Source organism: Sus scrofa, chromosome 9, assembly GCF_054392235.1.
Source record: "Sus scrofa isolate SSC_HxYL_T2T_F1_AM1 chromosome 9, Sscrofa_HxYL_maternal_Yorkshire_Landrace_v2.0, whole genome shotgun sequence".
Classification (NCBI taxonomy): Eukaryota; Metazoa; Chordata; class Mammalia; order Artiodactyla; family Suidae; genus Sus; species Sus scrofa.
In genome coordinates this window covers 85907688-85933218 of record NC_139391.1, presented here as the reverse complement: position 1 = coordinate 85933218, position 25531 = coordinate 85907688, and the positions used below count along the sequence as shown (strand labels likewise).

Genomic DNA, 25531 nt, shown 5'->3' with positions numbered 1-25531 from the left:
GGTTCATCTTGATTTCTCTCTTTCATTCCCACAGTCAGTTCCTTAGGAACTTTTTCCATCTCTACCTTCAATATTTATCTGACCAGCTCATCTCCACTACCACCCCTGGTCTGAAACACTATCTTTTGCCTCTATTATTGTAATAGCCTCCTGACAGGTGTCCCCATGTCCCTTGTCCACCTCACAACCCATTCTCCACACAGCAGCAGAGCAGTCTTTTAAAATAATAGGTCAGGCTGTGTCACCTCTCTGCTCAAAGCCTTGCATTTGTGCTACAGTTTACTCCACGTAAAGCCCATCATCATGTTCTACTCTTGTCCCCCTTCCGCATTTCCCTCACCTCTGCCTCCTGCTCCTTTCTCTTCCATCGCTTGAGACTGCTTTGCAGTTCTTGGAACACACCCTCTGCTTAGAATGTTTTTCCCTTAGACATGTGCTGGGATAACTCTATCCCTCCTTCCAGCCTTGTCTCAAATGTCTCTTTCTCAAAGAGGCTAGATGTGCTCACCCTACTTAAAATTGCCCACCCTTCCCCCGCACACTCCCAGACCCCTTTCTCTGCTCTTTTTTTTTTTCTTTTTTTCACAGCCCTTTTTGCCTTATACTATACTATACCAGTTAATAAGTTATTAAGTCTCCTGTTACTTTTAGGCTTCCCCACTTCTTTAGTGAGAAACCCTGCTGCAAAAAAGCTGGCACCTTTATCTGTTTTGTTCTCTACTAAATCTTGAGCACCTCTCTCTATCAGCCTGGTACATAATAGGTACTCAGTAAACATTTGTTGATTGAAGTACTTAAATAAATATTCACAAATATTGATCCTGACAAAGCATTAGGGGGGGAAATTTAGGAATAATTACAAAGGATTAAGTAGAGAAAATTAACTTGAATCTGAGGTATATAAAGATAACTAGGTAGGCCAAAAAATTTGAGTAGGCCTGGAACCAGAAACTTCTCATGAGTTTATTTGTAGGTGTATTTGTAGGTACTAAGTAGTTCTGAAGTTACAGTTCAAGACTACCCAGAAATCATGCTTTTGGCCTTTGTCTCAGAGTTCCAGTTGTATTTTATTTTTTAACATGAAGATAGTAGAAGGAAAAGCCATAAGATGTCTCTGAGCCTTTTGGCAAGTTCATCTCTGTCTATTCAGTGATCAGGAAATGGGATTCTACACTTTGAATTCTTTAAGTAAAAATTTTGAAGGAAGAATGGAAAGTATCAGGAAAAACTGAAAATGTCATACTGGAAATACTTCCTCTGCTTGCTTTTAAATGAAGTGTGGTCAGAGAGTAATAGTGGCAGTAACCTCCTGTGGAAGAACTTGAGTAAGTGCAAGTATAGCAAAAACAAATTTTCCCCTTTGCACAGTGGGTTAAGAATCTGAGTACACCAGCTCAAGTGGCTGCAGAGGCATGGGTTCAATCTCCAGCCCTGCACAGTAGGTTAAAGGATCTGCTGTTGCTACAGTTATGGCTCAGATTCGATTCCCGGTCTGGGAATTTCCATATGCAGCAGGTACAACTGAAAATGGAGGAAAAAAACTCAATTAAAAGTTGATAAAATTTGCCAGTGAATATGGTCATATACTGGACTGTGGTTAAATCATTATCATTGTTTGTGATAATCAAGCTTGGCATTATGGCCTGAATTGTGTGTCGTCCCTGCCCCCCACCCAAATTTATTTGTTAAAGCCCTAACCCCTAATGTGACTTTTTAAGATATTGGGTCTTTAAAGAAGTAATGAAGGTTAATGGAGATTGAAAAGATGGGGCCCTAACCTAGTAGGATTAGTGTCTTACAAGAAGAGAAAGTCTCCTGTGATGATCAGACACACAGAAGATTGTGTGAGGACAACAAGAAAGCAGCAGCAGGGAGGCCTCACAGAAACCAACTCTGCCAGCTCCTTGATCTTGGACTCCCAGTCTCCACAACTGTGAGCAAATACACTTCTGTTGTTCAAGCCACCAAGTCTGTGCTATCTTGTGATGGTAGCCTGAGCAGACTGATACATTTGGTCATCAGGATAATGACAGTTGGAGGAGCTCAGAAAGTGCACAGAGCTGATTGTAGGCCTTATTTGATTAGTCTGCTTTTTAATAACTTTTCAAAACAAAAGTGCCATTTATTTGAAATCCTAATGGCTGAGGTTCTTTGTCATTATATTGTGGATAACATTTAGGCTCCAAACTGCTTATTTTAATTTACAACATTTATTAATGTTATTTTCCAAGTAAGGGGCATTGTAAATGGGAAATTTGAATCAGTAAGTTTGAACATGTTGTTAGAAGATTTAAGTGAGAATTTCACATAGCTTATTCTACATGTCCTATTTTTTTTTAAAAAAAAAGGTAAAAAATAAAAACCCCTCCATATTTGCAGTGTTATAACAGATGGCCCATCCCTATAGTAGGAAAACTGATGTCCTCATCAAGCTGTTGATACAGTTGTGAAATTTAAATCCTAACATGATTGACATTACTATGAAGATATTTTGAACAGTCCCATGTATTTTTAAACGTTCTTTTTTTTGTAGGAGTCAGGGTCACTGAGAGAAATTACATGACATATGTTTGTCCCTGAAAATACTTAAAAGAATAGCACTGTTTCATTTGAGTCAAGATGGGAGGATAGCTCTTTTCTAGGCAATATGGCATTGTGAGTTTAGGCATATGGGCCTCTCTTTACTCCCTGCAGTGATCAGTGGAACATGCAAAAAGAGAAAAACCAGCATGAGTCCTTGAAACGAGAAGAGAGCCCATCCAGAGGCTAGACCCTGAATGGGGTTTCTATGTGCTAAGATGATATTGATGGAAGATCAGAGGGACAGAGGCACCAAGGCAAAGGAACAGCCCCTGAGAGGCAGAGTAGCATTCCTAAGAGAAGTAGGAAGGGACCCTGACAGGACTCTCCATGATACCCAACCTAGCAGTATAAAGCTGGAAGCACAAGCAGTGGCAAGCCCATCTTTTGGTGCCCTCTTGACCCTGCTAATGGGCAACATTCAGACAGCAGACCAGCTGCATGGTCATTTGAGTCCTTTATAGAGAGAAGATGGCTTCTTTTGAGGTCTGCCCATATCTTTGATAACACTGTTAGGGTTCATGGGCTCCCTCCTTCCCTATCTTCAGTCTCCTCAGCACCCACAGTTGAGAAGTTAAAACTAGAATAGATAGCTGAGGAGAAAAGAAAGAGGAATGCTCTTTTCTTATTTTAATCTGGACCTAAATATCCTTTATTGGGATATTTGGGAAGAACCTTATCTAAATGTATGGAATGTATTCAGTGTCACTTTCAGTTGACTATAAAAACCAAAATAGAAAAAGCCTGGACTTCGCTGAGCCCCCAAAGAATAAACAAACAGAAAATCAGAAAAATGTAAAAATACCGCAGTTTCAAACACAGGGACCATTCAAACAGCTTAGCTCTGAAATTGCCTAATGTAAGAAGAAAAACAAACATTAAAAAAAATGTTTTGTGACTTCAATCAAATGTTTTGAATTGTAAACACAATTTGTCAACACAGTTCAAGAGGTTAAACAACAGCACTCACAAGTGAGCACAAAGAGAAGCAAGCTACAGTCAAACAGGATGGCCTGGAGATGAAAATCATGACTATCAACTCCTGAGCAGCACAGAGACAGTGATGAGTCCATCAGATACTGAAACCGTGAATCATAGAGTAGAAAATGAGCTCAAGACTATCATGAATGCTTACGAAAGAAACTATAACATATCTTCTGTTAATAAACAAAAGGATTAATCTGAAATGATAGCTCAGTAATGAGTTGATCATAGCCAGAAAGGATTGGCAGTGAGCTCTGAAGCACGTTAAATACCAAGAGATAATTCTCAACCATCATTTTAAACATTGTTGGAATATTGATTAAAGAATAAGCATATTATCTTGAAAACAATGCCTTCTGTTATTAAAAAGAACATGAGTTTTATGTCCCCATTAACTATACCAGCCTGTGAAAGATAAAATAAATTTCTGTGAATAAAGTTTAGTATAAGAACATCTTCACAAAGCTTTAAGTAATCACTGATACATGTAGAATTTGATTAATTTTCAGAATGAAGTCTTTCTTTATTTGCTTGACACAAGTTCTTGAGAATTTATTTTGCCTCCAGCTGACATGTAAGTGGGTGTTGAGTAAACCATCAAAAGAACCTTCATGGAATTAAAACTGCTTTGGTTAAATATACCCTAAATTACTATCATCACATGCTGATAAGAAAAATCACCATTGCTGCTGCCATTGGCCCTATAGCACCCTTGGGTATATGGTTCCTAATGCAGTGGCAGGGCTTTGCAGAGTAGGCATCCAATGTTTAACATACTGAAAAACAGAGTAACAAAGGAAAGGAGAGCCCTTTGTAATTAATTTTATTTACATGTCTTTGGAATCTCTTTTGTTACCAGGCATACATATACATATATAAGTATGTATGTATATTTAATACTTGGTCAGTTCCTATACAGAAATTGACTTAAATCCAAGAGAATTTCCTTGGAATTATGATTAGCAATCAAATAAGCTTGTTTAAAGAAACAATGCTATATCAAGAACAAGACACCTACCCCACTGATGAAACATGTAAGAGAATGGAAGAGCCTCTGCTTGAGAGGGCTGCAGGAAATAGAAACCATTAGGAAATAACCAGACTCCAGTAAGGGAAAGAAGGTGAAAGGAACTGTTCAAAGAGTGAATGAGAATACAGTACATATATACTCTCTGGGTTCAATGCTGAGAATTTCCAATTAAGTGGCTCTGAAATGTGTGCTATTAAAGCCCCTCTACTGCTATTTTAATAAAAATCCTGAAAAAACAAAAAACAAAAAAAAAAGAAAAAGATTTTCAGGGAAGACAATGGAAAAAATACTGTATCAGGAGCTTTTGAATGCCTAACACACTCAGCCATTTTGCTAAGTGGGTGAATGAATTATTCAACCTATTGCATTTTTCTCGACGTTAGAACCCTAATATATCTTTTGAAGGACTCAGAAAGGGCATATTGTTATACACATAGGTCTGAAGTAGGCTGAGGGTGAGATCTGTCATTTAAAATGTTTTGAGAATCCAAGTATGTATTTATGATACAAAAAGTTTAAAACACGTGGTATATTTTTTAGGCATAAGGATGAAAATTATTTAGCTTTTAAATTTTAGCATTAAAAAAATGGATGAGAATCTAAAATGTTTTGTATTAAAATACTTGAAGACTCATTTTCCAGATGAGTATCATTCCTAGTTTCTCTGTCACCACCCCCCCCCACACCAATAATAATTAAATAAACTTTTAAAAATGTCTTCTGGTCAAGCCAAACTTCATATTATAGAGTTCTGGGAGTTGGGGTAAGAAATAAGGGACGAACGTGGGTTCTGTTAATTGTCGTATCATGGTATATAGCAGAGTGGATAAGAGCATGGTTGCTGAAGTCCAATACCAGATGGTACTAACTAGCTGTGTGACCATAGGCAAGTTACTTAATCTCTCTGTGCCTCAATTTCCTCATCTTTAAATTTTGGATTACTGTAATTGAACATACTTCATGAGATTGTCATGAGGATTAAAATTATTTAGTAAATTCAATGTAAGTATTCACTATTATTATTATTATTATCAGTGTGAGTGTAGAACATCCCACCTTAATAGTAGTTTAGTTGGATGGCCAGTTTTTTATATCTTGTAGAATGACTATTTAGTTCCATTCTCAGCTGATGTATGAAAGTCTGAATAGTTTTCACTGATTTCACTACCAGGGCTGACGTTTTATTATCTTGATAGCCTCATTATATTATTATGGCATACATGCATTATACTAATAATCCCCATCGACTGTGTTTTAATACATTATGACTTATTTCAGATGTGTTTGCATGTGTGTGTATCATTACATATTATTACATATTGTTTAAAGTGCCTCACTTATGCTTTCAAGATCACATGAGTAGTAGTTAGAAGTACACACTGAAGATTATGGAGCTACCCTGCCTGGATATGAATCAAAAATCTATAATTTCTTAGATATGTGACTTTGAGAAAGTTACTTAACCTTTCCACATTCAGTTTCCCCATTTGGGAATAATTATATACCACTGCCACCCCGAATGGGGATAACTAAAATGCCTATACCATGGGATTTTGTGCAAACTATATGAAATAATATTTTTTAAGTACTGGACCCACCATAACATTGCCTAGCACCTTAAATAAAGCACATCCCACTCCATCCACAGGTGGGACACCTATTCTAAATTTTATGTTTAACATTCCTTGCTTTTATGTATTTGATTTGTCCATGCTCTGCAGTCAAAGACCACCAAGTATACACTTGTGCTTGAACAAGTTGGCTTTATTATTTTTTGCAGTAAGAGAGGACCTACACCAAGGGTAACCATGGGCATCTCAATAAAAATGTCAGATAGCACTTATATTAGGACTTAGGCTTCAATCAGGTAATCATTTTAGGGAGATTTAAATAAGTGGGCTTGGCTGTGGATTAAATACCATAAGGAAACAAGGGTAATTCTATAACCAGGTATCTTAATAAACCTTTTGGAAAGGAGGAAAGACTAGAGGGTGGCTAAAGTTGTAATTGATAAAGAAGCAGAACTCACTCATATCTGGGAGATGAGAGTCGTTGATATTTTTGCAGTCCCCATGGTGACCTTCCTTGGTGACACATGAAGTAATCTTATTTTTTGCCTCACTCCATCGTAGTCCAGAATGACTTGTCTGATTTGGTACTCTGGGGGATTATTTATACCCCATAGGAGAACACCATGGCATAGCTCAGAGTACCAGGCCAGCTCTTAAAAACACCAGGGCCCAGCTGAAAGGATCAGGCCAGTTCCAAGACAGTAGTGGCTGGTCTCCTCTTTCCTATTTATCCCAGAACTTGGTGATCATGTTTGTTTTTTAAAACTTATATAAAGTTTTAATAGTATATATGCTTTTTTGGCTTGATTTCTTTACTCTTTGGTATATTGATGGGTTTCATTACTTTGATTATTGTACTCCAGTTTATTTCTACCTCTGTATAGCATTGTATAGATACTGTAGTATCAATTCCATAATTTAACATTTATTTCCTTTTTGTTGGACACCTGAGTTATTCCTAGATATTTGCAGTTATAAGCAATGCTTCAGTGGCAATTCTTATAAATATCTCCTGAGGCAAATGTCTAATGTCTAATCGTTTTTCCAAAGTTATGTACATGAGAGTTTGCCTGTCTTCAAATCTACTAGAAAATTCCAAGTTATTTTCTGGAATGGTTAAAACAACTTAGATTTCTCCTAGCAGTGTTTAACCATTCTGGCTGTTTCAGCATCTTCTCCAGCACTTTGTATTGTCAAATATCAAGGTTTTTTTTTTTTTCTTTTGATAAACTAAGAGATATAAATGTCATTTCAGATTTTATTTTTCTATTAAGTCTGGTAATCTTTGACTTTTAGTGGATTAGACTTTACCTTCATTTCTTCTTATTCTCTTCATTCAATTTTTTTCCTTTTCTTCATTCTTGTCTGCCTTTGAATTTATTGTAACAGTTACTGTTATATTGTTTCCTTTGGTTTAGAAGTTATATATTCTTATCTTGTTTCTATAAAGAGATTAAAATATTAAAGTCCGGACCCAACTGAATATAATCTATAATTAATATGTTACCTTGCCAAGGACTTTAGACTATTATACCTCTGATTAACTTTCACCGAGTTATATATTATGTAGTCTTGTGTTTTATTTATGTATTGTTATTTATAACTCCCTGTGTTAATTTTTTGTCATTACTATGACAAATTACCACAAACCTGACATTTTATCTTACAGTTCTGTGACTCAGAAATCTGACATGGGTCTTACATGGCTATCAGAGGCTTAGCAGAGTTGCCTTTCTTTCTAGAGGCTCTAGAGCAACATCTGTTTCCTTGCTGAAATTGTTGACAGAGTTCCGTTCTCTGCAGTTGAAGAATAGAGATCTTCATTTCCTTACTGATTGTCTCTTGGACACCATGCCCAACTTTGAGAGGCCACATTCCTTGGCTCTGACCACATTCCTCCAAAAGCAGAAATGCCAAATCAAGTACTTCTCATGCTTTGAATCTCTCCTCCTCCTTCTTCCATCTCACCTTTCTGACCAGCTGGGAAAGGCTTTCTGCTTTTTTAGGATAGTGTGATTAGATTAGGCCCACTTAGATAATCCAGGATTATTTCTCCATCTCAGGGTTCAAACCCTGAACAGTATCTGCAGAGTCCTTTTTCCCATTGAGAAAACATAGGCACCAATTCCAAGGATTAAGGCATGGAATCTTTGGGGGACCATTACTCTGCCTACCACACTCCCCTATTTAATCATCATAATTATGCTTTTACAGTCAGTGTTTACTTTTACTCACATTATTTTCTTTGGCCACCATTCCATCTGGTATCTTAGATCCTGCTTCTCTGTTTGCTTTTTTTTGTATGAGAAATAAATCTTTTAGAAATTTCCTTAATGACGGTCTTTTAAAATTAAACACTCTTTTTCTGGCTGAAAATGCCTTTCTTTATCCCTGGTAATTGAAGAACTCTGGATATGCAATTTAATGGGCATTAGGCCATTAAAATTGAAATTTCTATAACCTGGGATCAGTAATTCCCCAAGAGAGAAGCCAGCTTTAAGACTCTGGTACTATATGGGATTCATGCTATGGATTTAAGGAATCCTTTTGAGGGTTTTCCTTTCTTACGATCTCAGTTATAAAATTGAAATGTTTTATTTTTTGAATTGTGTCTGGACCTCTGCTTCCAGGAAGATATAAAAGAGTAATATTTCCTAACTCTCTCACTAAATTAAAAAAGAAATTCTTTCTTTTTTAAGGAAAGTTTTGTCTGGATATGTGCCACGAGTGGGATTGCTGGGTCATATGGGAGTTCTATGTATAGTTTTCTAAGGTATCTCCATAGTGGTTGTACCAGCTTACATTCCCACCAAAAGTGCAAAAGAGTTCCCTTTTCTCCACACCCCCTCCAGCATTTGTTATTTGTGGACTTATTAATGATGGTCATTCCGACTGGTGTGAGGTGGTATCTCATGATAGTTTTGATTTGCATTTATCTAATAATCAGTGATAGTGAGCATTTATATTTGTAAACAGACCACAAGATGACTCTGGAGAAAAGGAGGCAGATAAGCGAAAGATTTTAAGACTCAAGAAATGACAAAATGATGAGTTCCTTTAGTTTTCTCTCTTCCCTTTTTTTTTTTTTTTTTTTGTCTTTTTTTATCTTTTCTAGGGCCGCCCCTGTGGTTCCCAGGCTAGGGGTCTAATCAGAGTTGTAGCTGCTGGCCTACGCCAGAGCCACAGTAGTGCTGGATCCATGTCTGCCACTTACACCACAGCTTACGGCAATGCTGGATCCTTAACCCACTGAGCGAGGTCAGGGATTGAACTTGCAACCTCGTGGTTCCTAGTCAGATTTGTTAACCGCTGAGTCATGATGGGAACTCTGAGTTCCTTTGGTTTTCTTTTTGCCTCCCCATCTCAGACTTGGAGTGAGAGAAGACAGCAGTCCAGAAGCACCTGTGGGTACAGATTTTAAAAAACACCTATTCAAGCAATGTTATAATTTGCTTCTAATGCATTATAAAAATTAAAATACATTCTGTATCTAGACAAAATTAAACCGATAAGGAGAAAAGACATAAATTGGTGGAGTGGATTAGAAAATAAGACCCAACTATACACATTCTATAAGAAACTCACTTCAAATAGAGCAATACATCAGGTTGAAAGTAAATAATGGAAAAAAATAAACATGAAAATATTACTCAAAGAGAAGCAGAAGTGGCTATATTAATATCAGGTAAATTAGAAATCAGAGCAAAGGAAATTACCAGAAACAGAGAAGGACATTATGTAAAGATGAAAGAGTCAGTCCATCAAAAAAGACTAATCTTAAATGTATATGCATTGAACAACACACTGCAAGACACATGAACAAAAACCAATAGAACTGAAAGAAGAAATACACTAAACCACAATTAAAGTCAAAGATGACAACACTGTATTTCCAACATAAAATGTCAGCAAGAGTATAGAAGAATTCAAGAACATCAATCATTGAAAACTATTAGGCATTGCTACAACACTCCATCCAACAACACAATGTACCTTCTTTTCACATGTCTACAAAACATATACTAAGACGGACCATATCTTGATCTGTAAGACAAACTTTAACAAATGTAAAAGAATTTAAATCATACAAAGTGTTTTCTCTGAGCACAATTGGAACCAAACTAAGTTTCTATCACAGAAAAATAACAATTTCCAAACCCTTGGAAACTAAACAGTCCACCTCTAAATAAGTCATGTGTGAAAGAGGAATTCCCAAGGAACATGAAAACAATGGTAGTAGCTCAGAAAACTACAGACCAAACTTTTTCATAAATATAGACACAGAAATCTTTAACAAAATATTAGCAAATAAGAATTCAGTAATATATATAAGAATTGAAAAATAGGACCAAGTATAGTTTATTCAGGGATGCAAGACTGGTTATTGAGGAGTTCAGCTGATATCTGTGATTTACATTAATCGGTATATACTCTATAAGAAAACCTATAATGAACATCACCAAAGGAATTGAGTCATGCACAAATACATATTCTCTCCTTGTGTTTCTTTTATTAATGAAAGAAAGGAAGAAAGAAAGAAGGGAGGGAGGGAACAGTGAGAGAAGGAGGGAGGAAGGGAGGGACAGGGGAAGGGAGGAAGGTAAAATTTATCTCTAAATTGGAGGTTATTTTTCAAGAACTGTATTATCTCAGTGTTGATTTGACCAGTTTAGCAGAAAAACTTAAGTATTTTGTTTCAAGCAATACTTCCATAACTATTCTCTTATTCCACTATTTCCTTTATTCATCACATTTCTCTTTTAATAGCTCAGGGAGAATTTGTGACTGATAATCTATTTGATTCATTCAAAATACACCAAAAGGTAAAATTAAGCTCACAGAAAAATGGTCAGGAATTAATGTTTTTACCTGTTTCCTTGATTAAACCTTGTTTTAGGGATTAATCTCCAAAATTTATAAACACCTTCTGCAGCTGCATACCAAAAAAACAAACAACCCCATCAAAAAATGGGCAGAAGATCTAAACAGACAGTTCTCCAAAGAAGACATACAGATGGCCGAGAAACACATGAAAAGATGTTCAGCGTCACTCATTATTAGAGAAATGCAAATCAAAACCACTCTGAGGTACCACCTCACACGCCAGAATGGCCATCATCCAAAAGTCTACAAACAATAAGTGCTGGAGAGGGTGTGGAGAAAAAGGAACCCTAGTACACTGTTGGTGGGATTGTAAATTGGTGCAACCACTGTGGAAAGCCGTATGGAGATTCCTCAGAAAACTAAACATAGAACTACCATTTGATCCAGCAATCCCACTCCTGGGCATCTATCCAGAGAAATCCATGACTCACAGAGACACATGTGCTCCAGTGTTCATTGCAGCACTATTTACAATAGCCAAGACATAGAAACAACCTAAATGTCCATCAACAGAGGAGTGAATCAAGAAGAGGTGGTACATATACACAATGGAATATTACTCAGCCATTAAAAAGAATGAAATATCAGCATTTTTAGCAACATGTATGGTCCTAGAAGCTATCATGCTAAGTGAGGTCAGTCATACAATGAGACAGCAACATCAAATGCTTTCACTGACATGTGGAATCTGAGAAAAGGACAGACTGAACTTTTTTGCAGAACAGATGCTGACTCACAGACATTGAAAAACTTATGGTCTCTAGAGGAGACAGTTTGGGGGGTTGGAGGATGTGCTTGGGTTGTGGGATGGAAATCCTGTGAAATCAGATTGTTATGATCATTATACAACTACAGATGTGATAAATTCATTTGAGTAATATAAATAAATAAATAAATACAACCTTGTTTTCTTCCTAAAGTTTTTAGCCTTACAGATAAAATAAATTTCTTCAGGTTCTAATAATTGTATGCTCAGTAGACTTCCCTTTATAGTAACTATGATTTCCAAAACTATACAATAAAAAAGCCTCAAGTTACTTTTATTCAATTGAAGGGAAAGAATGGATAATTTTAATGTCATTAAACATATAGCCACAATTTAAATGACAGTCTGAAGGATTCTATAAGTGAAGGAATCACTTATGCTAATTTGCAGTTACAGGAGCTTTCTCCATGCTGTTAAAGTGAGTTAGTCAAGGTTCTCCAGAGAAACAGAACTAATAGGATATATATAGATATATATGAGGAAATTTATTATAGGAATTGGCTCCCATGATTATGCGAGTGGGGCCACTGGTTTAATTCCCAGTTTCCCAGAGCCAGGGACTCTAATTTCCAAGGTCAGGAAAAAATGGATACACCAGCTCAGGACACTAAAGGATTTGCCTTTTGCTCAAGTTTTTGTTCTATTGAGGCCTCAAAGGGTTGGATGATGCCCCACGCACACTGGGGAGGGCTTTCTTCACTCAATCTACTGATTCAAATGCTAATCTCTTCCAGAAACACCCTCACAGACACCCTCAGTAACAGTGCTTTACCAGCTCTGTGGGTATCCCTTAGTCCAGGCAAGTCGACACATGAAATTAACCACCACAAGATTCTTATGCCTGTAAGAATATTAAAAACAAATTATTTTGTGTCAATGATGTATCATTGGTGTCAAGTTTTTTTATGTATATATTTAGAGAAATGAAGCATTTATTTCTGTATTTTCTGTCATTAGTGTGCCAAGTACTTTCTCTGTTGGAAAGCAATCCACTTAATCATTTTTGACTTTGGCTAATGTTATGATACAAAGTAGCAACTTAAGTGAGAATGTTCATGGTGATCATGCTAAGCAAATTAGAGGTATCCAGGCATTTTCACTGCAGTATTGTGGGGGAGGTAGGGGTGAGTAGAAAGGGAAGGAAATAAAAGGAAAAAAATAAAATCTATAGAATATTTTTCAGAACTGTGAATCTGTGGCAGACAGAGGAGTCGGTATAGTAGTCTTTAGATAGCACAAGGGTTGTATCTGTGTGTGCAGAGCACTTATGGTTGTTTGTATTTGTGTGTGCAGAAACTTGAGGGATACACAAGTACCTACAGTTTGCTTTAATAGTTAAACTATAAGCAGATATACTTAGTACTTTTATTTAAAAGTTAGGATAATATAGTTTAAAATATTTTGTTTTCTCTATGAGCTTCTATCTGCCACCCCATGCAATTGAAATGTGATAGTCCTTTACATGGAGAAAATGAGATTTAAGACCTCTTATTATTTCAGTCTTTTATGCTAGATTTATGGGTATTTCAAAGTATCAGAGGGTAACAAGAGCTAGGTTTTATTAAAGTAAATGTGTGCCCAAGACATTTATTTCTCAAAAATTTTATAGTAGTACACCTTGATTCTCCTCTGATTTCTACAAAGCTTCAAGTATCTTTCTAACCTAGTCATTTTTAATTTTTTTAATGTTTAATGTATTTTTCTGATATTTATTTTTGTATTAAAGTGTAGTTGATTTACAATGTGCCGATTTCTCCTGTACAGAAAAGTGACCCAGTGATACATACATATATATATGTATATACACATTCCCTTTCTAATATTATCTTCATCATGGTTTATCCCAAGAAATTGGATATAGTTCCACATGCTGGACAGTAGTACCTCATTTAGTCATTTTTAACAAGATCTATGAGCATATCTTGACATTAACTGTCAAATGCTTGTGTTGTACAAAATAGACTGCAGTCATTGAAACGGAAGAGAAGCAAGGGCTAGCAATATCCACAGCTCAATGGTCAGCTCGTGAACATACATGGACAATTATTAATTAGCCTTTTTAGCAGTTCTAAGCTTTGGATCGCATATGTAGATAGTATAGTCTTTAAAGTTTTGGAAAGTATCTAGTGAGTCATCAGCTGGAGACAGAGATGCCCCATCTGGTGGCCTGAGCTACTCCTTCATTGTATCCATCAGTTACCTTTCTGTGGACCAAAAGGGAAGGGAGACTGCCCTCCCAGAAGCCCCTCAGTGGAGGTTTTTTCCATATTACATTAAAGATGCATATGTTTATGGAAAAAATACCCCTACTCTGATCAGTCCTCAAAGTACCTTCCACTTTCTTCGACTCTTAACTATAAGATTTTAGAAATAAAATTAGCATTATGGATTATTTTACTGACGGAGAAAGTTGAGACTCAGCATTATTAATTGCATGGGTAATTAGTAGTAAAGCTGGTAATCAAACAATCTGCAAGACTTGCACCCTGTTTCATTTGACAACTGCTTCTTTTTTCTCCATTCCTTCTCCCTTTATTCTCAGGATGGAGCTGAGAAGCATCAGAATAATGTCTTGGTGGCACTACTTTAAGCATTTTCCCTGTCCAGACACATAGAAAAATCATATTGTTGACCATAGCAATGTTTAATTCTTAAGGGATCTCTGTATTTTTTTTTCTCTCAACAGCCTCAAAACCAGTGGACGTGAAATCATGCACTGGCCCTGTCCCTAATACAACACAACTGTGCCACATTCCCTGTCCTACTGAATGTGAGGTTTCGCCTTGGACAGCTTGGGGACCATGTACTTATGAAAACTGTAATGACCAGCAAGGCAAAAAAGGTATATAATATTAATATGGCATGCTGAAATATTTTGTCAGTTTTGTCAAACCATGAATTATTGACAAATGCCACTCTGTGTTCCTGTGATCATTTGTATGCAATATTTTCCAGAATGGTAATGAGTATTGATCAAAAAATATATATACACCTCCTCTGGTGATGGCACCAGAAGATTAAAACTGCAGATCGTAGGCAAGATGCTTGTTAATTTAGACAACAGATGGAGAACATGTGAGACAGTTGGCGCAGTGGTTAAGATGAGCTGTGCTGTCAGGCTGACCTGGATTGGAAACCCTATTCTGTCCTCTATTGTTTAGATAAGTTAATTAACTTATTTAAATCTTTGTCCCATTATCTGTAAAAGGGATAGAATACTGTTACCCAGGTTTTCTTTAAAGATGAGATAAATATAAAACACATTTCATTGTCTGACCCATAGCTAGAACCTAGAAAGACATAATTCCTTATTACTTAAATAAACAGACAAAAAAATAACAACTATTGCTTTTGTGATGCAATTATATATCTAAAAGGAGTAGAATAAATGCAGTTGTTTATTACTACATAGTAGACATGGTAGGGTCATTTTCATATGATTTAGTAATTGAAAATATTTTTCTACTTTGTTTCAAAGGACAGTTTTTTTAGTAATTTTAGTATGTTCACATAGCAATAAACATTCACTAATTTTGTTATACATTGTCAGGAAGGGCAACACTTAGGTGCTATTAAAACACAGAGCAAGACTTTGAATCCTCCTTGTTTGAGCCCAGGTGGTTTATGTCCCTAATTCAAATTTCCAGATAGTTTAAAATCAACTAAAGCTCAAAGAGACAATTTCCTGGGACCAGCAGACCTCTCAGAGGTTCCTTTTTAAATTTAATCACATGATCTTGTCAAAGAATTCAACGCAATTCAAAAGTAATAATAGTACTTTTGTTGGTCATAAATATTTCTGAATAGCTTGAGATTTTGTTGTGTCTTTGAATATTTTATAACTGCAGACTTTGCAAATTAACCAAAAGCAATCCCCCCCATTCCATTCTTGCTTTATTTTTACTATAGTAGGCTAACCCCAAAAGTTCCTCTTTGGCCATTCTGTTCTTTCATTCATTTGTTCATTTAATAAAGTATTAATGAGTTCACACTAAGCTAGAGTTTGGGGATACACTAGTGATTAAAGCAGTTATGACTTCTACCCTCTACCCTCATCCAAATTTAACTTGGGGTTTCATTCAGTCTTCTGAATATTCAACCCATGATGGTAACAATAAATATTTTCCTTCCCCAATAATTCAGGTTTCAAACTGAGGAAGCGGCGCATTACCAATGAGCCCACTGGAGGCTCTGGGGGCACTGGGAACTGCCCTCACTTACTGGAAGCCATTCCCTGTGAAGAGCCATCCTGCTATGACTGGAAAGCAGTGAGGCTTGGAGACTGTGAACCGGATAATGGAAAAGAATGTGGTCCAGGCACTCAAGTTCAAGAGGTTGTATGCATCAACAGTGATGGTAAGAAAGATGTTGCTTTTATGAATGTCTGACTCTGGAGAAGTGCTTTTCCTTATGTTAAATCTCATGTTTTATCATAACTGGTTCCATTTACAAACATAGAAATAGCTGCTCCTTCTTTCCTTTCCTCCTTCTTTCCTTCCTTCATTCCTTCCTTCCCTCCCTTCCCACACTTTTCTTTTTTCTTTCCTTTCTTTTTTCCTTCCTTCTTCCTTCCATTTCTTTCTTTTTCTCTTTCTCTCTTTCTTTCTTCTGGTGGCTGTGAAGAGGGTCTTTGAACAATCACATGGTATTTCTTACTTTGAAAACAAGTAATATAGAATAAGAAATTATCGTCAAGGCAATAATATATCAAATTGTCAAATTTAAAATGTAACAAGGAAAGGTAACATTTTTTCCAAGTGTTTTTTCTTTTAAAATTTGACATAGAAAATGATATATAAATAAAGAAAGGTTGTAAGGGTTGGTTGTCCAGATCTCAGAAGCTTTTACCTCCCACTCTGATACTGTGTCTTAGTAATATAACTTAATTTCCAGACTTCCAAGCAATGAGGCCTATTGCAGCCTAGAGTTCCTGAATCAGCCTTCTGAGTTCTAAGGCTCTCCCTTCTAGGAATGTCATACAATCATCAGGATGGGGATTTTCCATAAGGTTCTTTTCCTAAACCATTGGTATTACCTTCGGCTTTTACAGCTGATTTTTGTTTGATAAAATATCCTGTCTTGCTGTCAAACTTGACCTAAGATTTGTACATCTTTCCAAGAGTGTTGCCGTGGTTTCAGGGAAATTCCCCCTTATTCTTTAGCAATGCCCAAGTCACACTTAGGAAACATAGAACTCCCCCAGACATAGCGTAAAACCCCTGACTAAGATCATCTCTGAGGTTCCTTCCAATTCTGGAATCCTATGACTCTGCAGTCAGAGCAGCATGAGCACCATGCCCCAGGGTCCCATAGTTGACAGTTGATGCTGTTTACAGCATATGCAGCAACATTCTGGTGCCCCCTCAGGGGCACTGGAACATCTGGTAGACCTCGTAATTCCTTCCATCAGATTTTCTTCCAGCAAGCAGAATCGTTTCCTCCTGTGACTCAGTCACTGTTCAGTAGAGAAGGATACTCTCTGGGATAGAAAACTGACAGACCCTGCTAGTACTGAAAATTAGCCTCTTAACTGTGAAATGGAGAGTGTTGTCTTTGTCCAGGGTCCAAGGTAGTCATGCAGGACAGAACCAGGTAAAATATGAACCAGGTAAAATCTGAACCAGCGTTGTGGTTGGAAGGTGAAGAAAGGGATTATTGCTCCAGATATTTTATGAATGTTATATATTCCACTTTTTTCTGTGATATAATTAGCTATGGTACATCCTCTCTTTAGCTTTTACCCAGTTCTGCTGTAAAGGGAATGATAAAGCAATTGACATCGAGGTAAAAGAAAGCAAATGGAAAACATTCTGTTGTGCTTATCTACTCATGTCAAATCATAATTTGAATTAAATGGCACTCTATATTACCTTCTGAGTTGCTGTAAATACAGTAAGTGTCATTTATTTTAGCATCATTATAACTCCTTTAATGACAATGCTTCTTGATTCCTTTTCCTTAATTTAAATAATTTTTTTTCTTATCCTCCTATAGACCTAGAGAGGAACTGGAATCCTAAGTATTAGAAAAAGTATATTTGAGAGCGCAGCAGAAAAGAATCTGACTAGTATCCCTGAAGATACAGGTTTGATCCCTGGCCTCTCACAGTGGGTCAGTGATCCAGCGTTGCCATGAACTGTGGTGTAGGTCTCAGATGAGACTCAGATCTGGCATTGCTGTGGCTGTGTTGTAAGCTGATAACCAATTCGACCCCTAGCCTGGAAACTTCCATTTGCTACAGGTATGGCCCTAAAAAGCAAAAAAAAAAAAAAAAAGTGTATTTGAGTTGATGGACAAAAACCCTCTAAGATGAAAAGTTGATTGTGCTTGGAACTTCCACGTAAATATTATCAAATGAAAAATCAGATCTCACTTATTGCAGTGGTCTTCCTGGATGTTTGTGCAAATTGAGTGTAAATGTGTGTGTGTATCTTTTTTTTTTTTTTTTTTTTTTGCTTTTAAGGGCCTCACCCGTGGCATATGGAAGTTCCTAGGCTAGGAGTCAAATCAGAGCTAAAGCTGCCTGCCCACACCACAGCCACAGTAATGCAGGATCTGAGCTGTGACTTCGACCTACACCATAGCTCATGGCAATGCCAGATCCTTAACCTATTGCGTGAGACCAGGGATCAAACCCAAAACCTCATGGTTCCTATTTGGATTATTTTCCACTGCGCCATGACAGGAACTCCTCCAAGTATATTTTAAATATGCTAGAGAAACTGGCTATTTTAGAAACATCAGTGATTAAATTTAATTTTGTCAAGTAAAAAATATTTTGTAGTACAGATAAAAAAAACCTCCTAAATTGTCTTGCGAACAATGACAAGCAAAAGAATGAGATATGTCTAGTTAGGTTGGACAGTAATGTATGTTATAACCTAAGAGGCAAACTGATAACTCACAATATACATAAGGTGGTTTTACTTTGTCCACCCCACAAACAGAATGAATTTTAAACGGTAAGAAGTATGTTATTGATATTCAGTATGTTATTATTGTTCTTTATCAAGACATCTCCTCTGTTGTTCCATTTTACTTCCTGATATTAGTTGTAGTGCAACTCAGTATTTTAACTGGCTCAACTGCAGGGATTTATAAAATCAAGAAAATTTTTATTATAAATCCTAGAGGCCATTCAGATGTATCTATAACTGAAACAGCTTTGCTGGAAGAAGCAGCGCAAAAGCTGGAGACCTGTAAACACTTCTCCAGTATTATCATGTGGTCACCTGGTAACTGTTTAGCAGCTGCACCAAATGTCGTTTTGTAATTAAACCGAGCCCAGGGAATTAAAGTTGATTAGAAGTACAGACTCAACCTCTAGGCCTGGCTATGGCTGTAGATTTTGTTTTATAATTAAGTTAAAGCTCAACAAGGGAAATGAAGAATTAGAGCCTGTGAATACAGCAAATAATAAAAAGGCTTTTTTTCTTCCCACGTTCCTCACAAATGTCACAGTTTTGTTAATGACCTCAAAGCATTTAAAGTATTTTTTTTCCTGAAATACTCTTCATCCAAGTTTTCAAAGATCCACAGATCTTAGGATTTGCTGCTTGCTGCTGCTGTTATTATTTATTTTTCCAATTGTCTTCTAAGGAGCAGAGTTGGTAAGGGTTGTGATGGCACCCAGGAGGAGTTTTATGTAGATTCTCTGGCACACAGAAGGGTGTAGCAAACATACGAGGTGAGAGAGAACTTACAAGACAATTAGACTCTCCAGAAAGACAGAAACGTTTTATGAGTAACGGAAAAAATATTACTCATAACTTAAAGTTCATTAAAAAAGTGATCCCATATCTCTGAAGCACAAATACAGGAACTACTCTTAGAAGTCTGGTAGTGATGGGGCAGAGTGCAAGTGGAATAATCCTAAAGGAGCTTGAACCTCTGAGAAAATCCCAAATCTGCTTTATCTCTATTTTTGCAAAATGTGTTTGTGTTTTATTTAAAAGTTTAGATTTGGTGAGGCCAGAGTATTTTTTTTTCCCAAATTGATTGGTTAGACACAGAAGCAAGCAAGGCTGTTAGGCTGAAAATCTGAAAATAATCTGTCATATCAATTACTTAGGGATACTGTAAACTTAATATTGTTTCCATATTTCTCTCCCCTCTGTTGAAAGAAAGAAAAGTGGTGTCATCCATATTTCACTACCATGTGTTCTGTATCAGATATCAGAGTACTGGCACTTTGTGTAAACCATAGTTGTATTATTTTTTTGTGTATTACTTTGCCAAGCAATGAGTATCAGCAGTTTAAAAATACCTGCAATGTCTATGCTACTTTTCTTATTTTTTCCACATTAGTAAAAGTTAACATATAACCCATGATGTTGACATACATGAGTCACAGTCATACTTGACAGAGATTTTTATGAAATCGAGAACTAATACTTGTATAGAAGTAAATTGATGCAGCAACTACTCATTACACAGCTACTAATAGTATAATAATAAGAGCAGTGTCTGGCCAGGGTCTTCCAAGTGTGTTAAGCCATTCTTGAAGCTCAGCTCCTTCCTCTTGCATTGGGTATAGTGTGTCAAAATTCAAATGAATAGAAACATCATTATGATATGGATTAATCCTAAATTACTCAAACTTATTTATTAAAAAGTAACTTACTTACTTGAAATGTCATTAATAACAAATGTTTTACATAAACCTAAGACCTGATTGTAACATACCATTGTGTCATGCCACCATGGTTAAAATCTATTAGATTGTTAAAAATATTAGAGTTCCCATTGTGGCGCAGTGGAAAAGAATCCGACCGGGAACCATGAGGTTGCAGGTTCAATCCCTGGCCTCGCTCAGTGGGTTAAGGATCCAGCGTTGCTGTGAGCTGTGGTGTAGGTGGCAGACACGGCTCGGATCTGGCGTTGCTGTGGCTCTGGTATAGGCTGGCGGCTACAGCTCCGATTACCCTGTGAAATGCTATATCTGTTTTTGCAAAGAGTGTTTTAAAATCTCCCATCATCAGCAATCTGTGCTACAAATTCAGGTACCTGTCTTGTGTACAGACCCAATGAATCACAAACTATGGAGGCAAGTCCCAGAAAGCTGTACTTTTATGAAGTTTTCTGGATAGTTCTGATGCAGTGGAGTTTGTGAACCACTGTACTAAAATGAGAAAAGGGTTGATTTGGTGGAACATAAGACCCGACTCTGTTATCCAAAGCAAACTGGCTCAATTTGAGTAATGCTGAAGAAGACCTATGATTAAGAACTCCTTGAGGTTAGTGCTGAAGCAGGCCTTTCAGGTAAGTTTTTCTGCCTCTTTTTGGAACCATTTCTGAATGTTATCAGAAGTACCAAAAGAACTGACTGTGAAAGTTGGTTGAAGATGACTACAGTGTCCTAAGCACTGGCTTGCCATGTGACTTTCTGTACTTTTACCACCAGTTTCTTCCTGCTGAAATGAGATGTGTATCCACATATGAGTTGAGGAGGGGAAGACTTATATACTCTTTCTTTCCCAGGCACTTCATGTCATACTTATTTTTTTCCCATGTATCAGTATTAAAAGGAATGTAAGGACATACCATTTCAATATCCTATGGTAAATCAGAAGTAAATACCTAAAAAATATTGAAAAATTTTGTCTCTGGGAAACAGGACTCAGTATGGGGAGAGATATGGCAAGGTATTGCTTTATTTTAAGCTTTGTAGTATAATTTTTATATAGTTTATAAATTATATAAATGTCAGATTGATTCATTCAAATATATTTATTAAAGAGTAATGGTTTGGAGGGGGATAGAGATATGTGGAATAAAGAGTATAGGGTAAGGAGAAAATCATTCCAGGAATAGAAAGAATTATTTTGTCTGAGAATATTCATAAGCCCTCCTCAAGACATAGGCCAAGTCAAGGATTAGGATGCACACAGTTTGTTAAGGATGTGCTCCCAGGGAATCCAGTAAAAGAAGAGGAAATAAAGAAGCGACATAGATAAGTAGGAATGTATCTTGGGTTCCCAGAACCACCCCCGGTTTCTGTAATTCACCAGGCAGACTTACAGAACTTAGCATGTAGTCATACCGACAGCTACGATGTATTTCATCAAAAGGATCCAAAGCAAAATCAGCAAGAGGAAAAGGCACACAGGAAAAGTCCAGAGGAAACCAAGCACAAGCTTCTGAGAGTCCTCTCCAAGTGGAGTCACATAGGATATGTATAATTTTTCCACCAACAAATTGTAACATGTATGGTATTGTCTATCAGGGAAGTTCATCTGAGCCTGTGAGGCTAGGGTTTACATTGGGTCAGCCATTGGCAGTCACTCTCTGCCAATCCCATAACAAAATTCCAGACTCCCAGAAGGAATGCAGGTGTTTGGTCTAAGCCTTGTTGCTTGTATAAATACTTTAACCACAGTAAGCAATAAATCATCTAGAGAATGGAGAGCCCTCCAGAAATTCAAGTGCCCAGATGCAAGCCAAGGGCCAGCACAGTGAGCATGACTAAGGATAGCACCCTCAGGCCTGCTAAGTTAACTCTTCTGCACAAGGAAATACCAAAGTTGCAGATGCTGTGTAATTAGGGGAGACACTCTGGAGTATAAATTAATGCCCAAACATTGTAGTTTTAGAAGTAAAGAAGATGGGATTTTATACTCCTATACCAGTAAACCATTGGCCCACAGGTGCTGCCTCAAAGGAAGAAAGTGAATCTGAGAAACTTCCAGCTTTCTACATTGGCAGACCACCCTAATGCCCAAGGTTATTTAGCTGAAAGTCAAAAACAATTTATTAACAGCAGAATCTGATAGATGGGTGCAAAGATCCAGTAAAAGGAATCTGGAGGGATCCATGCTGGGTAACAGCACTGTCCAGGAGGAGATCCAAATACAGTGGGAAGGGGTATAAATGTTGTGAATACTAAAGCAAACCTAAAACTTAATAATAGTGTCTTCTATACCACGGAGAATACAGCTTCCAGTTGAGGGAAATATTTTGATGGGAGGTTTTGGTTGACAAATCTTCAATACTCTCAATATTGCTGAATAATAAGAGAAGAGCTGAGTTCTGCAAAATAAGATAATGTTTAAGCTCTCTCTGGCAGTATGGGGAGAGAGGTAAGAAGTTTGGGAATGTAAAAAAGCTCTGGGAAAAGTGTGAGTAAAGATCTTAAGGAAATTAGAGAAGAAGTTTGAGGAGGGCCACAGATAATTGGAAATACCTTTTGATATGAGAAATAGGTGATTTGGCCTTACAGGTTTGTCAGGATAGTACCATTTTCTTGAGATCATTATTAATGGCTCTCTCCTTGGTCCTAAAATGTGACCTGGTTTGAAGAATAAGTAGTGTGTATGTGATCATCCTCTAGGAGGCAAGATAAAATTGGAACTAAAAGTATTAGGAGAACTATTAGCTCCATTAAAATTCTTATAGAAAATAAAAGTGGGGTGATCCACTGCCACTTAAGAGGTTCCTGCCTTCTCCAGTGGAATTTAGGTAATTCTATTTAACTTTTTTTCGCTTTATAATTTTTATTTTTTTTCCATTATAGCTGGTTTACAGTGTTCTGTCAATTTTCTACTGTATAGCATGGTGACGCAGTTACACATACATGTATGCATTCTTTTTTTCTCACATATCATGCTACATCATAAGTGACCAGATGTAGTTCCTAGTGCTACACAGCAGGATCTCTTTGCTAATCCATTCCAAAGGCAATAGTCTGCATCTATTAATCAATCCCAAGCACCCCATCCATCCCACTCCCTCCCCCTATTTAAATTTTAATGAAACTTGAGAAGGCTAAGAAACCTGAAAGTACACAAGAAAATACACAAGAACTAGTCATTGAGATTGTTTACTACTTGAAAATGTTAGAATATCATTCAAGAACTTAAAATCAGAAAGCACATTCATAAATACTTTTGCTTTTGTCCATCAAGGTAATACATTTTGTGTCATATTTTTTCATAATTATTTATCAGTGATGGACAAGAACATCATAATACATGAGGAGGAGTGATGAAAACCTAAGTTAAAATTTGTGTAAGGGAAAGTAACCTAAATAACATTTGCTTCTAAAACTTTGGGAAGAACTTGAGTTCATATCAATTGAAGTATCTGTAGAGCCAGTTGAGAACACAATTTCAAAAGACTGATTACTCTTTGGAACTGGAATCTACTTCTTAACACAAATTACACAGCCATTACATGGAAAAGTTGATCTTTTAAATGCAAGAATGTGTCCTGTAACTGCATTGTTTTTCCATAATTTAAGCAATAAATCAACTAAGGAGTTTCCTTCTTGTAGAATGCTATGCTACATTCTAATGTGTTTGGAATATAATTAGGTTAGATATTATGCTTAAATTTAAGGTCTCTTTAAAATTAGGATCATCTAACACTGTTGGTAGGAGTTTGTTTCCTATAATTGGGGTGAGAGTCACTATTCAATTTGTTGAAAAGATGAAAAAGTCATTATAGCCTTTTAGAAAACTTAAGACAATAGGTTATTCTTCAGTGTTGGTTTGTAGTAATTACAGTTTTATGTTGGCTTAAAAAAATCTGGCATCAGATACTCTGATCTTTCTGCTTTGCTCTGTGTATGTGTGTAATTGTGGTGTTTATTATATTTTGATATATTATTAATTAAAATTAGTTTTTATTTGTAAAGATCAGGGTTAAGCCAGTGTTCTTTTGCATACCAATGTCTTACCAAACGTTAGAATTTTATAAAGAATTTTCTTTTTTAAAGTAGGGTAGATATAGCAGAAACCTGAGATGAAGGTTAAGTGAACAATAGTTTGTTTAAGATTTCATGAGATGGTATAAATTTCACAAGTGTTAGCTACCACTTCAAATGGCAGATGCAAGAGAAAACAGCCTTTCATTTTATCATAAGCGATGGAGTGCCTTAATACAACCCAGGGAAGCCAGTTTTCTCATAGCTGTCAGTAAAAGCCAGTGTGATAGAAGACACATCTTTCAAGTCAAATTAAGCAGGAGTTTAATTGCTAAACCTAGCAGATGCATCTCTTTCCTTACATTATCCTTCCCTTGTTTGCTTTCATGACTTTTCTTATTTCTTATCTCCTCTTTCAAATTTTGTCTTCTCTTGATTTCATCAATCTCCATTCGGATTTGCTTCCCACTTCTCAGGCCATGTATCATTAAACTACTGCTGGCTAAGAAACCATGTCAACTCACTGGTTAAGAAAAAAAAAAAAAAAAGGTTTTCTCTTGATTCTGAGGCATTCCTATTCAGGTTTTACTGGACTACTCATGGAGCTTTGGCTAAGACTGAAGGAAGATCCAAGATTGCCTCCCAAGGTGTATTTTGCAATTGGTGCTAACTTCTTGCTAAGGTGCATTGCTGCTTCTTTATGGAGGCTCTCATCTTCCATTAAGTTGGATAAGCTTCCTTAGAAGGTTTTAGGGCACTGCTTTAAAAGGACAAAAACAAACTGACAGGCCTCTTGAACTTGCACGATATCATTTCTGCCACATTCTTTTGGTCAAAGGAAGTCACGATGACAACTCACATTTAATGAGGAGAGGAATAGGCTCTACCTCTTTTTTTTTTTTTTATTAACTTTTTCTTCCCAGCTTTATTGAGATAAAATTGACAAATACATTGTGTAAGTCTAAGGTATATACTGGTTGCTCCCTGGTGGCCTAGTGGTTAAGGAGTCAATACTGTCACTGGTGTGGCTCAGGTTTTTTTATTTTTTTGTTTTTGTTTTTAAGTTTTCTTGA

At 36.7% G+C, this 25531-nt stretch overlaps 1 protein-coding gene across 9 annotated transcripts in view; it reads left to right on the top strand.

Moving 5' to 3' along the window:
- The window catches only part of THSD7A (thrombospondin type 1 domain containing 7A), a 446288-nt gene that overhangs the window by 252277 nt on the left and 168480 nt on the right, over window positions 1-25531 (top strand). For all 9 annotated transcript variants that reach the window (XR_014815883.1, XR_014815884.1, XM_084977147.1 and 6 more), the window contains 2 exons: window positions 14502-14657; window positions 15959-16171. Coding sequence is in view for 7 of the 9 variants with exons in the window: in XM_084977147.1 (XP_084833273.1) it covers window positions 14502-14657; window positions 15959-16171 (369 nt within the window). In the remaining 2 variants the exon portion in view is untranslated. The remainder of the gene's footprint in view (window positions 1-14501; window positions 14658-15958; window positions 16172-25531) is intronic.